Raw genomic sequence first — 12,779 nt, forward strand, 5'->3', positions numbered from 1 at the left:
CCCGGTGACCCCTCATGGACCCCCCCCAAATGTCCCCTCTCCCCCCCCAGAATTCCCAATGGGCTCTCCCGGTGACCCCTCATGGACCCCCCCCCCAAATGTCACCAGCCCCTCCCCCCCAGGACCCCTCATGGACCCCCCAATGTCTCTCGCCCCTCCCCCCCCAGGACTCCTCATGGACCCCCCCCAATGCCCCCCCCGTGTCCCCCCCAGCCCCTCCCCCCTCACGCCGTGGGGTGGGGGAGGGGGGGGTTGGAATTTGGGGTGACCCCGGGGGTCCCCCTGACCCCGCCCCTCCCCCCCAGGTGCGGCTCCTGCCCCTCCCCCAACAGCGGCCCCGGAGCAGCCCCGGAGAGACCCCGCGGTGAGGGGGGGGCGCGGGGGGGTCGCGGACCCCAGACTCACATTGGGGGGGCTCTGGGGGAGTTTGGGGGGGGTCCCGGACCCCAGACCCACATTGGGGGGGCTCTAGGGGAGTTTGGGGGGGGTCCTGGACCTCAGACCCACATCTGGGGGTGTTTGGGGGGGTCCTGGACCCCAGACCCACATTGGGGGGGTCCCTGGGGGGGTTTGGGGGGTCCCGGACCCCAGACCCACATTGGGGGGGGTCCTTGGGGGGGTTTGGAGGGGGTCCTGGATCCCAGACCCACATTGGGGGGGCTCTAGGGGAGTTTGGGGGGGGTCCTGGACCTCAGACCCACATCTGGGGGTGTTTGGGGGGGTCCTGGACCCCAGACCCACATTGGGGGGGTCCCTGGGGGGGGTTTGGGGGGTCCCGGACCCCAGACCCACATTGGGGGGGGTCCTTGGGGGGGTTTGGAGGGGGTCCTGGATCCCAGACCCACATTGGGGGGGTCCCTGGGGGGGTTTGGGGGGGTCCCGGACCCCAGACCCACATCTGGGGGTGTTTGGGGGGGTCCTGGACCCCAGACCCACATTGGGGGGGTCTCTGGGGGGGTTTGGGGGGGGTCCCGGACCCCAGACCCACATTGGGGGGGGTCCTTGGGGGGGTTTGGAGGGGGTCCCGGACCCCAGACCCACATCTGGGGGTGTTTGGGGGGGTGCCGGAAGCCCGACCCACATCGGGGGTCTGTGGGGGGGTCCCGGAGGGGGGGTCTGTAGGGGGGAGGTGACATTTGGGGGGGGTCCCTGACCCCAACCCTTGACCCCAGACCCCTGACCCACAGCAGGGCCTTGACCCCTGCCCCACAGAGGGCCACTGACCCCAACCCTTGACCCCAGACCCCTGACCCACAGCAGGGCCTTGACCCCTGCCCCACAGAGGGCCCCTGACCCCAACCCTTGACCCCAGACCCTGACCCACAGCAGGGCCTTGACCCCTGCCCCACAGAGGGCCCCTGACCCCAACCCTTGACCCCAGACCCCTGACCCACAGCAGCGCCTTGACCCCTGACCCCTGAGCCTGCCCCACGGAGGGTTCCTGACCCCTGACCCCAGCCCTTGACCCCAGACCCCTGACCTATGGCAGGGCTTTGACCTCTGACCCCTGGCTCTGCCCCACGGAGGGCTCCTGACCCCAACCTTTGACCCCAGACCCTGACCCACAGCAGGGCCTTGACCCCTGACCCCTGGCCCTGCCCCACAGAGGGCCCCTGACCCCTGACCCCAGCCCTTGACCCCAGACCCTGACCCACAGCAGGGCCTTGACCCCTGACCCCTGGCCCTGCCCCACAGAGGGCCCCTGACCCCTGACCCCAGCCCTTGACCCCAGAGCACTGACCCACAGCTGGGTCACGACCCCAGACCCACAGAGGGCCCCTGACCCCTGACCCCAACCCTTGACCCCAGACCCACAGAGGACCCCTGACCTATGAAGGGTCCCTGACCCCTGACCTTTGACCCCTGTCCTGTCCCCCAGACCCCGGCCCGTGCCCCGGCGCCGGGCGGTGGCCTCGGTGGCCGCGCTGGCCCTGGGGGGGTCGCTGGCCCTGGGCTGTTACGCGGTGGCCGAACCCCCCCGGCGGCGCCGGACGCGGCTCCTGCTCGAGGGCGTGGGCAGGTTCTGCAGGTGGGGGGGGGCCGGGAGGGTCCTGGGGGGTCCTGGGGGCGTCCTGGGGAGTTCTGGGGGGTCCTGGCATGGTCCTGGGGGGGTTTGGAGGGGTCCTGGGGGGGTCCTGGGGGGGTTTGGAGGGGTCGTGGGGGATCCTGGGGGGGCTTGGAGGGGTCCTGGGGGGTCCTGGTGGGGTTTGGAGGGGTCCTGGGGGAGTTCTGGGGGGGTTTGGAGGGGTCGTGGGGGGTCCTGGGGGCGTTTGGAGGGGTCCTGGGTGGTCCTGGGGGGGTCCTGGGGGGGTTTGGAGGGGTCCTGGGGGCGTCCTGGGGAGTCCTGGGGGGTCCTGGGGGGGTCCTGGGGGCGTTTGGAGGGGTCCTGGGGGGGTCCTGGGGGGGTTTGGAGGGGTCGTGGGGGATCCTGGGGGGGTTTGGAGGGGTCCTGGGGGGGTCCTGGGGGCGTTTGGAGGGGTCCTGGGGGGTCCTGGGGGGTTTGGAGGGGTCGTGGGGGATCCTGGGGGGGTTTGGAGGGGTCCTGGGGGGGTCCTGGGGGGGTTTGGAGGGGTCCTGGGGGGTCCTGGGGGCGTTTGGAGGGGTCCTGAGGGGGTCCTGGGGGGGGTTTGGAGGGGTCCTGGGGGGGTCCTGGGGGCGTTTGGAGGGGTCCTGAGGGGGTCCTGGGGGGGGTTTGGAGGGGTCCTGGGGGGGTCCTGGGGGCGTTTGGAGGGGTCCTGGGGGGTCCTGGGGGGTTTGGAGGGGTCGTGGGGGATCCTGGGGGGGTTTGGAGGGGTCCTGGGGGGGTCCTGGGGGGGTTTGGAGGGGTCCTGGGGGGTCCTGGGGGGGTCCTGGGGGGTTTGGAGGGGTCCTGGGGGGTCCTGGGGGGCGTTTGGAGGGGTCCTGGGGGGTCCTGGGGGCATTTGGAGGGGTCCTGGGGAGTTCTGGGGGGGGCCCTGGGGGTCCTGGGGGGGGTTTGGAGGGGTCCTGGGTGGTCCTGGGGGGGTCCTGGGGGGGTTTGGAGGGGTCCTGGGGGGGGTTGGAGGGGTCCTGGGGGGGCCTGGGGGGTTCTGGGAGGGTTTGGAGGGGTCCTGGGTGGGTCCTGGGGGGGTTTGGAGGGGTCCTGGAGGGTCCTGGGGGGGGTTGGAGGGGTCCTGGGGGGTCCTGGGGGGGTCCTGGGGGGGTTTGGAGGGGTCCTGGGGGGTCCTGGGGGGCGTTTGGAGGGGTCCTGGGGGGTCCTGGGGGGGTTTGGAGGGGTCCTGGGGGGGCCCTGGGGGGGCGTGGGGAGGTTCTGCAGGTGGGGGGGGGGTCCGGGGGGGTCCTGAGGGGTTCTAGGGGGGGGCGTGGGGAGGTTCTGGAGGTGGGAGGGGGGTCCTGGGTGGGGGTTTGGGGAGTCCTGGGGGGGGTTGGGGGGGTTCTGGGGTGTTCCTGGGGGGGGGGGTTTGGGGGGGCCCTGGGGGGGGGCGTGGGGGGGGGTTCTGCAGGTGGGGGGAGTTTGGTGGGTCTGGGGGGTCCTGGGGGGTTCTGGGGGGGCGTTGGGAGGTTTGGCAGGTGGGGGGGGGGTCCCGCAGGGGTCCTGGAGGGGTTCTGGGGGGTCCTGGAGGCTTTGGAGGGGTCCTAGGAGGGTCCTGGGGGGGTCCTGGGGGGGTCCTGGGGGGCATGGGGGGCGTGGGGAGGCTCTGCAGGTGGGGGGGGGGGGGCCTGGTGGGGTTTGGGGGGTCCTGGGGGGATTTGGGGAGGGGTCCTGGGGGTCCTGGGAAGGCTCTGCAGATGGGGGGGGGCGGGGTGTCTGTGGGGGCTCAAGGTGGGGTTTGGGGGGGTCCTGGGGGGGGTGGAGGAGGCGTTCGGGGGGGGGCCATGAAGAGTTTGAGGGTGAGTTTGGGGGGGGCTGGAGGGTCCAGGGGGAGTTTGGGGGGGGGTCTGGGGGGAATTTGGGGAGGTCCAGGGGGATTTAGGGACTCTGGGGTCCCTTTTGGGGTCCCGCTGACCCCCCCCCCGTGCCCCCCCCGCCCCCCAGGTCGGTGTCCGTGGGGCTCCACATTTCCCTGGATTATTGGTGGACCACCAACGTGGAGCTGCGGGGCCTCCGCGAGGTGCGGGAGGGGCTTCGGGGGGATTTCGGGGATTTTGGGGGATTTTGGGGGGATTTCGGGGATTTTGGGGCGTTTTGGGGCGTTTTGGATGATTTTGGGGGGATTTTGGGGATTTTGGGGGGTTTTGGGGGGTTTTGGGGATCCCCGGGTGGGGGGGTTGGAGAGGGAAGGGGGTGGGATTTGAGAGATTTGGGGGAGTTTGGGGGAAGTTGGGGACCCCCTCTGTGACCCCTGTGTGACCCCTGTGCCCCCAGGATGACCCCCCAGCTTCACCTTGGCTACCTGTGTGGCCTGTCCGGGTGCCACAGCTGTCCCTGTGCCCCCAGGATGACCCTGGCTACCTGTGTGGCCTGTGTGGGTGCCACAGCTGTCCCTGTGCCCCCAGGATGACCCTGGCTACCTGTCCGGCCTGTGTGGGTGCCACAGCTGTCCCTGTGCCCCCAGGATGACCCTGGCTACCTGTCCGGCCTGTCCGGGTGCCACAGCTGTCCCTGTGCCCCCAGGATGACCCTGGCTACCTGTGTGGCCTGTCCGGGTGCCACAGCTGTCCCTGTGCCCCCAGGATGACCCTGGCTACCTGTCCGGCCTGTCTGGGTGCCACAGCTGTCCCTGTGCCCCCAGGATGACCCTGGCTACCTGTCCGGCCTGTCCGGGTGCCACAGCTGTCCCTGTGCCCCCAGGATGACCCTGGCTACCTGTCCGGCATGTCCAGGTGCCACCGGCGCGCGGGCCAGCGGCTGCTGCGGGGGGCTCTCAGCAATGGGGGGCTCTACGTGAAGCTGGGCCAGGGGCTCTGTGCCTTTGACCACCTGTTGCCCCCCGAGGTGACCGGAACCCTGCGGCCACTGGAGGACAGCGCCAGCCCCAGGGGACAGCAGGAGGTGATGGGGGGGACATGGGGGGACATTGGGGATAAGGGGGGACACGGGGGGGATGCGGGGATATGGGGGGCACAGGGATATGGGGGGACACGGGGATATGGGGGGACACGGGGATATGGGGGGGCACAGGGATATGGGGGGACACGGGGATATGGGGGGACACGGGGATATGGGGGGGCACAGGGATATGGGGGGACACGGGGATATGGGGGGGACACGGGGATATGGGGGGGCACAGGGATATGGGGGGACACGGGGATATGGGGGGGACACGGGGATATGGGGGGACACGGGGATATGGGGGGGCACAGGGATATGGGGGGGACACGGGGATATGGGGGGGACACGGGGATATGGGGGGGCACAGGGATATGGGGGGGACACGGGGATATGGGGGGGCACAGGGATATGGGGGGACACAGGGATATGGGGGGGACACGGGGATATGGGGGGGACACGGGGATATGGGGGGGGCACAGGGATATGGGGGGACACGGGGATATGGGGGGGGCACAGGGATATGGGGGGACACAGGGATATGGGGACACAGGGATATGGGGGGGACACGGGGATATGGGGGGCACAGGGATATGGGGGGGACACGGGGATATGGGGGGGCACGGGGATATGGGGGGACACGGGGATATGGGGGGGACACAGGGATATGGGGGGACACGGGGGGGACACGGGGAGATGGGGGGGACACGGGGATATGGGGGGGCACGGGGATATGGGGGGGACACAGGGATATGGGGAGACACAGGGATATGGGGGGGACACAGGGATATGGGGGGGACACAGGAATATGGGGGGGACACGGGGATATGGGGGGACACAGGGATATGGGGGGGACACAGGGATATGGGGGGGACACAGGAATATGGGGGGGACACAGGAATATGGGGGGGCACGGGGATATGGGGGGGCACGGGGATATGGGGGGACACGGGGATATGGGGGGACACGGGGGGGACACGGGGAGATGGGGGGGACACGGGGATATGGGGGGGCACAGGGATATGGGGGGACACGGGGGGGACACGGGGATATGGGGGGGACACGGGGATATGGGGGGACACGGGGGGGACACGGGGATATGGGGGGGACACGGGGATATGGGGGGACACGGGGATATGGGGGGACACGGGGATATGGGGGGCACAGGGATATGGGGGGACACGGGGATATGGGGGGCACAGGGATATGGGGGGACACAGGGATATGGGGGGACACGGGGGGGACACGGGGGGGACACGGGGTGGGACACAGGGATATGGGGGGACACGGGGATATGGGGGGCACAGGGATATGGGGGGGGCACAGGGATATGGGGGGGCACGGGGGGGACACGGGGGGGACACGGGGTGGGACACAGGGATATGGGGGGACACGGGGATATGGGGGACACAGGGATATGGGGGGGCACAGGGATATGGGGGGGCACGGGGATATGGGGGGGACATGGGGATAGGGACACAGGGATATGGGGGGCACAGGGATATGGGGGGACACGGGGATATGGGGGGGACATGGGGATAGGGACACAGGGATATGGGGGGCACAGGGATATGGGGGGGCACGGGGTGGGACATGGGGATATGGGGGGGACACGGGTGGGACACGGGGTGGGACAGGCCTGTGGGACGTGGGGGTGGCGCGAGGACAGCGCGGGCCCCGAGGGCCTTGGGGACACCGAGATCCCCAGGGCGGTGACACCACGGGGGGCGGGGGGTCCCCAGTGTCCCTCACCTGTCCCTCACCTGTCCCCATGTGTCCCTCATGTCCCCAGTGTCCCTCACCTGTCCCTCACCTGTCCCTCACCTGTCCCCAGTGTCCCTCACCTGTCCCTCACCTGTCCCCATGTGTCCCTCATGTCCCCAGTGTCCCTCACCTGTCCCTCACCTGTCCCAGGTGGATGAGCTGTTCCTGGAGGATTCTGGGGGTCCCCAATGTCCCCAGTGTCCCTCACCTGTCCCCCACCTGTCCCCATGTGTCCCTCATGTCCCCAGTGTCCCCCACCTGTCCCTCACCTGTCCCAGGTGGACGAACTGTTCCTGGAGGATTCTGGGTGTCCCCAATGTCCCTCACCTGTCCCTCACCTGTCCCTCACCTGTCCCTCACCTGTCCCTCACCTGTCCTTCACCTGTCCCAGGTGGATGAGCTGTTCCTGGAGGATTTTGGGTGTCCCCAATGTCCCTCACCTGTCCCTCACCTGTCCCTCACCTGTCCCTCACCTGTCTCAGGTGGATGAGCTGTTCCTGGAGAATTCTGGGTGTCCCCAATGTCCCTCACCTGTCCCCAATGTCCCTCACCTGTCCCTCACCTGTCCCTCACCTGTCCCTCACCTGTCCCAGGTGGACGAGCTGTTCCTGGAGGATTCTGGGTGTCCCCAATGTCCCTCACCTGTCCCCAATGTCCCTCACCTGTCCCTCACCTGTCCCAGGTGGACGAGCTGTTCCTGGAGGATTTCCCAATGTCCCCAATGTCCCTCACCTGTCCCTCACCTGTCCCAGGTGGACGAGCTGTTCCTGGAGGATTTCCAGACCACGCCTTCCAGAATGTTCCGGGATTTCGACTACGAGCCGGTGGCCGCCGCCAGCCTGGCCCAGGTGCACCGGGCCACCCTCCCCGACGGGACCCCGGTGGCCGTCAAGGTGTGACCCGAGGGACACCTGGGGGACAGGTGGGGCCGTGCCAGGCCCCGCCCAGGTGACCCCGCCCGCCCCAGGTGCAGTACCTGGACCTGCGGGACCGCTTCGAGGGGGACATGAGGACCCTGGAGCTGCTGCTGCGCCTCGTGGAGTTCATGCACCCCGACTTCGCGCTGGGCTGGGTGCTGCAGGTGAGGGGCACACCTGGGCGCACCTGGGCACACACCTGGGCACACCTGGGGACACACCTGGGCACACCTGGGGACACACCTGGGTGCACCTGGGAACACACCTGGGCACACCTGGGCACACCTGTCCCCACTGTCCCCACTGTACCACTGCCCTGTGGAGTTCATGCACCCCGACTTCGCGCTGGGCTGGGTGCTGCAGGTGAGGGGCACACCTGGGCGCACCTGGACACACACCTGGGCACACCTGGGGACACACCTGGGTGCACCTGGGAACACACCTGGGCACACCTGGGTGCACCTGGGCACACCTGGGCACACCTGGGGACACACCTGGGTGCACCTGGGTACACCTGGGCACACCTGGGCACACCTGTCCCCCCCTGTCCCCACTGTCCCGTGGAGTTCATGCACCCCGACTTCGCGCTGGGCTGGGTGCTGCAGGTGAGGGGCACACCTGGGCGCACCTGGGCACACACCTGGGCACACCTGGGGACACACCTGGGTGCACCTGGGAACACACCTGGGCACACCTGGGCACACCTGTCCCCACTGTCCCACTGCCCTGTGGAGTTCATGCACCCCGACTTCGCGCTGGGCTGGGTGCTGCAGGTGAGGGGCACACCTGGGCGCACCTGGGCACACACCTGGGCACACCTGGGGACACACCTGGGCACACCTGGGGACACACCTGGGTGCACCTGGGAACACACCTGGGCACACCTGGGCACACCTGTCCCCACTGTCCCCACTGTACCACTGCCCTGTGGAGTTCATGCACCCCGACTTCGCGCTGGGCTGGGTGCTGCAGGTGAGGGGCACACCTGGGCGCACCTGGACACACACCTGGGCACACCTGGGGACACACCTGGGTGCACCTGGGAACACACCTGGGCACACCTGGGTGCACCTGGGCACACCTGGGCACACCTGGGGACACACCTGGGTGCACCTGGGTACACCTGGGCACACCTGGGCACACCTGTCCCCCCCTGTCCCCACTGCCCTGTGGAGTTCATGCACCCCGACTTCGCGCTGGGCTGGGTGCTGCAGGTGAGGGGCACACCTGGGCACACCTAGGCACACACCTGGGCACACCTGGGGACACACCTGGGTGCACCTGGGAACACACCTGGGCACACCTGGGCACACCTGTCCCCACTGTCCCACTGCCCTGTGGAGTTCATGCACCCCGACTTCGCGCTGGGCTGGGTGCTGCAGGTGAGGGGCACACCTGGGCACACCTGGGCACACACCTGGGCACACCTGGGGACACACCTGGGCACACCTGGGCACACCTGGGGACAGTGGCAGCTCTTAGGGATCACCCTGTGCCACTGCCCCTTGCAGTGATGCTGCCACTCCCCTGTGTCACCCATTGTCACCCACTGTCCCCAGGGGTGCAGGGTCCCTGTCACCCACCTGTGTCACCCATTGTCCCCGTGTGTCCCCAGGGGTGCAGGGTCCCTGTCACCCACCTGTGTCACCCATTGTCACCCGTGTGTCCCCAGGGGTGCAGGGTCCCTGTCACCCACCTGTGTCACCCATTGTCCCCCACTGTCCCCAGGGGTGCAGGGTCCCTGTCACCCACCTGTGTCACCCATTGTCACCTGTGTGTCCCCAGGGGTACAGGGTCCCTGTCACCCACCTGTGTCACCCATTGTCCCCCACTGTCCCCAGGGGTGCAGGGTCCCTGTCACCCACCTGTGTCACCCATTGTCACCTGTGTGTCCCCAGGGGTACAGGGTCCCTGTCACCCACCTGTGTCACCCGTTGTCACCCACTGTCCCCAGGGGTGCAGGGTCCCTGTCACCCACCTGTGTCACCCATTGTCCCCCCTGTGTGTCCCCAGGGGTGCAGGGTCCCTGTCACCCACCTGTGTCACCCATTGTCCCTGTGTGTCCCCAGGGGTGCAGGGTCCCTGTCACCCACCTGTGTCACCCATTGTCCCTGTGTGTCCCCAGGGGTGCAGGGTCCCTGTCACCCACCTGTGTCACCCATTGTCACCCACTGTCCCCAGGGGTGCAGGGTCCCTGTCACCCACCTGTGTCACCCATTGTCACCCACTGTCCCCAGGGGTGCAGGGTCCCTGTCACCCACCTGTGTCACCCACTGTCACCCATTGTCCCCAGGGGTGCAGGGTCCCTGTCACCCACCTGTGTCACCCATTGTCACCTGTGAGTCCCCAGGGGTGCAGGGTCCCTGTCACCCACCTGTGTCACCCATTGTCCCCGTGTGTCCCCAGGGGTGCAGGGTCCCTGTCACCCACCTGTGTCACCCATTGTCACCCATTGTCCCCAGGGGTGCAGGGTCCCTGTCACCCACCTGTGTCACCCATTGTCCCCTCTGTGTGTCCCCAGGGGTGCAGGGTCCCTGTCACCCACCTGTGTCACCCACTGTCACCCATTGTCCCCAGGGGTGCAGGGTCCCTGTCACCCACCTGTGTCACCCATTGTCACCCACTGTCCCCAGGGGTGCAGGGTCCCTGTCACCCACCTGTGTCACCCATTGTCACCCACTGTCCCCAGGGGTGCAGGGTCCCTGTCACCCACCTGTGTCACCCATTGTCCCCTGTGTGTCCCCAGGGGTGCAGGGTCCCTGTCACCCACCTGTGTCACCCATTGTCCCTGTGTGTCCCCAGGGGTGCAGGGTCCCTGTCACCCACCTGTGTCACCCATTGTCACCTGTGTGTCCCCAGGGGTGCAGGGTCCCTGTCACCCACCTGTGTCACCCATTGTCACCCACTGTCCCCAGGGGTGCAGGGTCCCTGTCACCCACCTGTGTCACCCATTGTCCCCGTGTGTCCCCAGGGGTGCAGGGTCCCTGGCACCCACCTGTGTCACCCATTGTCCCTGTGTGTCCCCAGGGGTGCAGGGTCCCTGTCACCCACCTGTGTCACCCATTGTCCCTGTGTGTCCCCAGGGGTGCAGGGTCCCTGTCACCCACCTGTGTCACCCATTGTCACCTGTGTGTCCCCAGGGGTGCAGGGTCCCTGTCACCCACCTGTGTCACCCATTGTCACCCACTGTCCCCAGGGGTGCAGGGTCCCTGTCACCCACCTGTGTCACCCATTGTCACCTGTGTGTCCCCAGGGGTGCAGGGTCCCTGTCACCCACCTGTGTCACCCATTGTCCCCTGTGTGTCCCCAGGGGTGCAGGGTCCCTGTCACCCACCTGTGTCACCCATTGTCCCTGTGTGTCCCCAGGGGTGCAGGGTCCCTGTCACCCACCTGTGTCACCCATTGTCACCTGTGTGTCCCCAGGGGTGCAGGGTCCCTGTCACCCACCTGTGTCACCCATTGTCACCCACTGTCCCCAGGGGTGCAGGGTCCCTGTCACCCACCTGTGTCACCCATTGTCCCTGTGTGTCCCCAGAGGTGCAGGGTCCCTGTCACCCACCTGTGTCACCCATTGTCCCCTGTGTGTCCCCAGGGGTGCAGGGTCCCTGTCACCCACCTGTGTCACCCATTGTCCCCGTCTGTCCCCAGGGGTGCAGGGTCCCTGTCACCCACCTGTGTCACCCACCTGTGTCACCCACTGTCCCCAGGAGCTGAAGGCGACGCTGGCGCTGGAGTTGGATTTCGAGAACGAGGCGCGGAACTCGGAGCGCTGCGGGAGGGACCTGGGCCACCTGCGGGGGGTGACGGTGCCACGGGTGCACTGGGGACACTGCAGCAAGGTGGGGACACACCTGGGACACACCTGGGCACACCTGGGGACAGCTGGGACACACCTGGGACACACCTGGGGACAGCTGGGGACAGCTGGGACACACCTGGGACACACCTGGGCACACCTGGGGACACCTGGGACACCTGGGGACAGCTGGGACACACCTGGGACACACCTGGGCACACTTGGGACACACCTGGGACACACCTGGGACACACCTGGGGACAGCTGGGCACACTGCAGCAAGGTGGGGGCACACCTGGGACACACCTGGGACACACCTGGGCACACCTGGGACACACCTGGGGACAGCTGGGACACACCTGGGGACAGCTGGGGTCAGCTGGGACACACCTGGGACACACCTGGGCACACCTGGGGACACCTGGGACACCTGGGGACAGCTGGGACACACCTGGGACACACCTGGGCACACCTGGGACACACCTGGGACACACCTGGGACACACCTGGGGACAGCTGGGCACACTGCAGCAAGGTGGGGGCACACCTGGGACACACCTGGGCACACCTGGGCACACCTGGGGACACTGCAGCAAGGTGGGGACACACCTGGGACACACCTGGGACACACCTGGGGACAGCTGGGGACACCTGGGGACTCTGCAGCAAGGTGGGGACACACCTGGGACACACCTGGGCACACCTGGGACACACCTGGGGACACCTGGGACACACCTGGGGACAGCTGGGACACACCTGGGACACACCTGGGGACAGCTGGGGACAGCTGGGGACACTGCAGCAAGGTGGGGATACACCTGGGACACACCTGGGCACACCTGGGGACAGCTGGGACACACCTGGGACGCACCTGGGGACACCTGGGACACCTGGGGACAGCTGGGACACACCTGGGACACACCTGGGGACACTGGGGGACACTGCAGCAAGGTGGGGACACACCTGGGCACACCTGGGGACACGTGGGGACACTTGGGGACACACCTGGGACACACCTGGGACACCCCTGGGGACAGCTGGGGACACTGCAGCAAGGTGGGGACACACCTGGGACACACCTGGGGACACACCTGGGACACACCTGGGGACAGCTGGGGACAGCTGGGACACACCTGGGACACACCTGGGACACACCTGGGACACTGCAGCAAGGTGCGGACACACCTGGGACACACCTGGGCACACCTGGGGACACCTGGGGACACTTGGGGACACTTGGGGACACACTTGGGACACACCTGGGGACAGCTGGGACACACCTGGGACACACCTGGGACACACCTGGGGACAGCTGGGACATGTGACAAGGGCCA

The 12,779-nt window shown here is 68.1% G+C and overlaps 1 protein-coding gene across 1 annotated transcript in view; it reads left to right on the top strand.

The window, feature by feature from the left end:
• Nucleotides 1–305: 305 nt before the first annotated feature.
• LOC138101261 (uncharacterized aarF domain-containing protein kinase 5-like) overlaps nt 306–12,779 on the top strand; it is a gene marked incomplete at its 5' end in the record, with an annotated part of 29,168 nt that continues 16,694 nt past the window's right edge. The window contains 7 exons of the mRNA XM_068999089.1: nt 306–364; nt 1,880–2,029; nt 4,016–4,091; nt 4,772–4,972; nt 7,486–7,626; nt 7,701–7,814; nt 11,358–11,489. Coding sequence (XP_068855190.1) covers nt 306–364; nt 1,880–2,029; nt 4,016–4,091; nt 4,772–4,972; nt 7,486–7,626; nt 7,701–7,814; nt 11,358–11,489 — 873 coding nt within the window. The remainder of the gene's footprint in view (nt 365–1,879; nt 2,030–4,015; nt 4,092–4,771; nt 4,973–7,485; nt 7,627–7,700; nt 7,815–11,357; nt 11,490–12,779) is intronic.

Source organism: Aphelocoma coerulescens, unplaced genomic scaffold, assembly GCF_041296385.1.
Source record: "Aphelocoma coerulescens isolate FSJ_1873_10779 unplaced genomic scaffold, UR_Acoe_1.0 HiC_scaffold_221, whole genome shotgun sequence".
Lineage (NCBI taxonomy): Eukaryota > Metazoa > Chordata > Aves > Passeriformes > Corvidae > Aphelocoma > Aphelocoma coerulescens.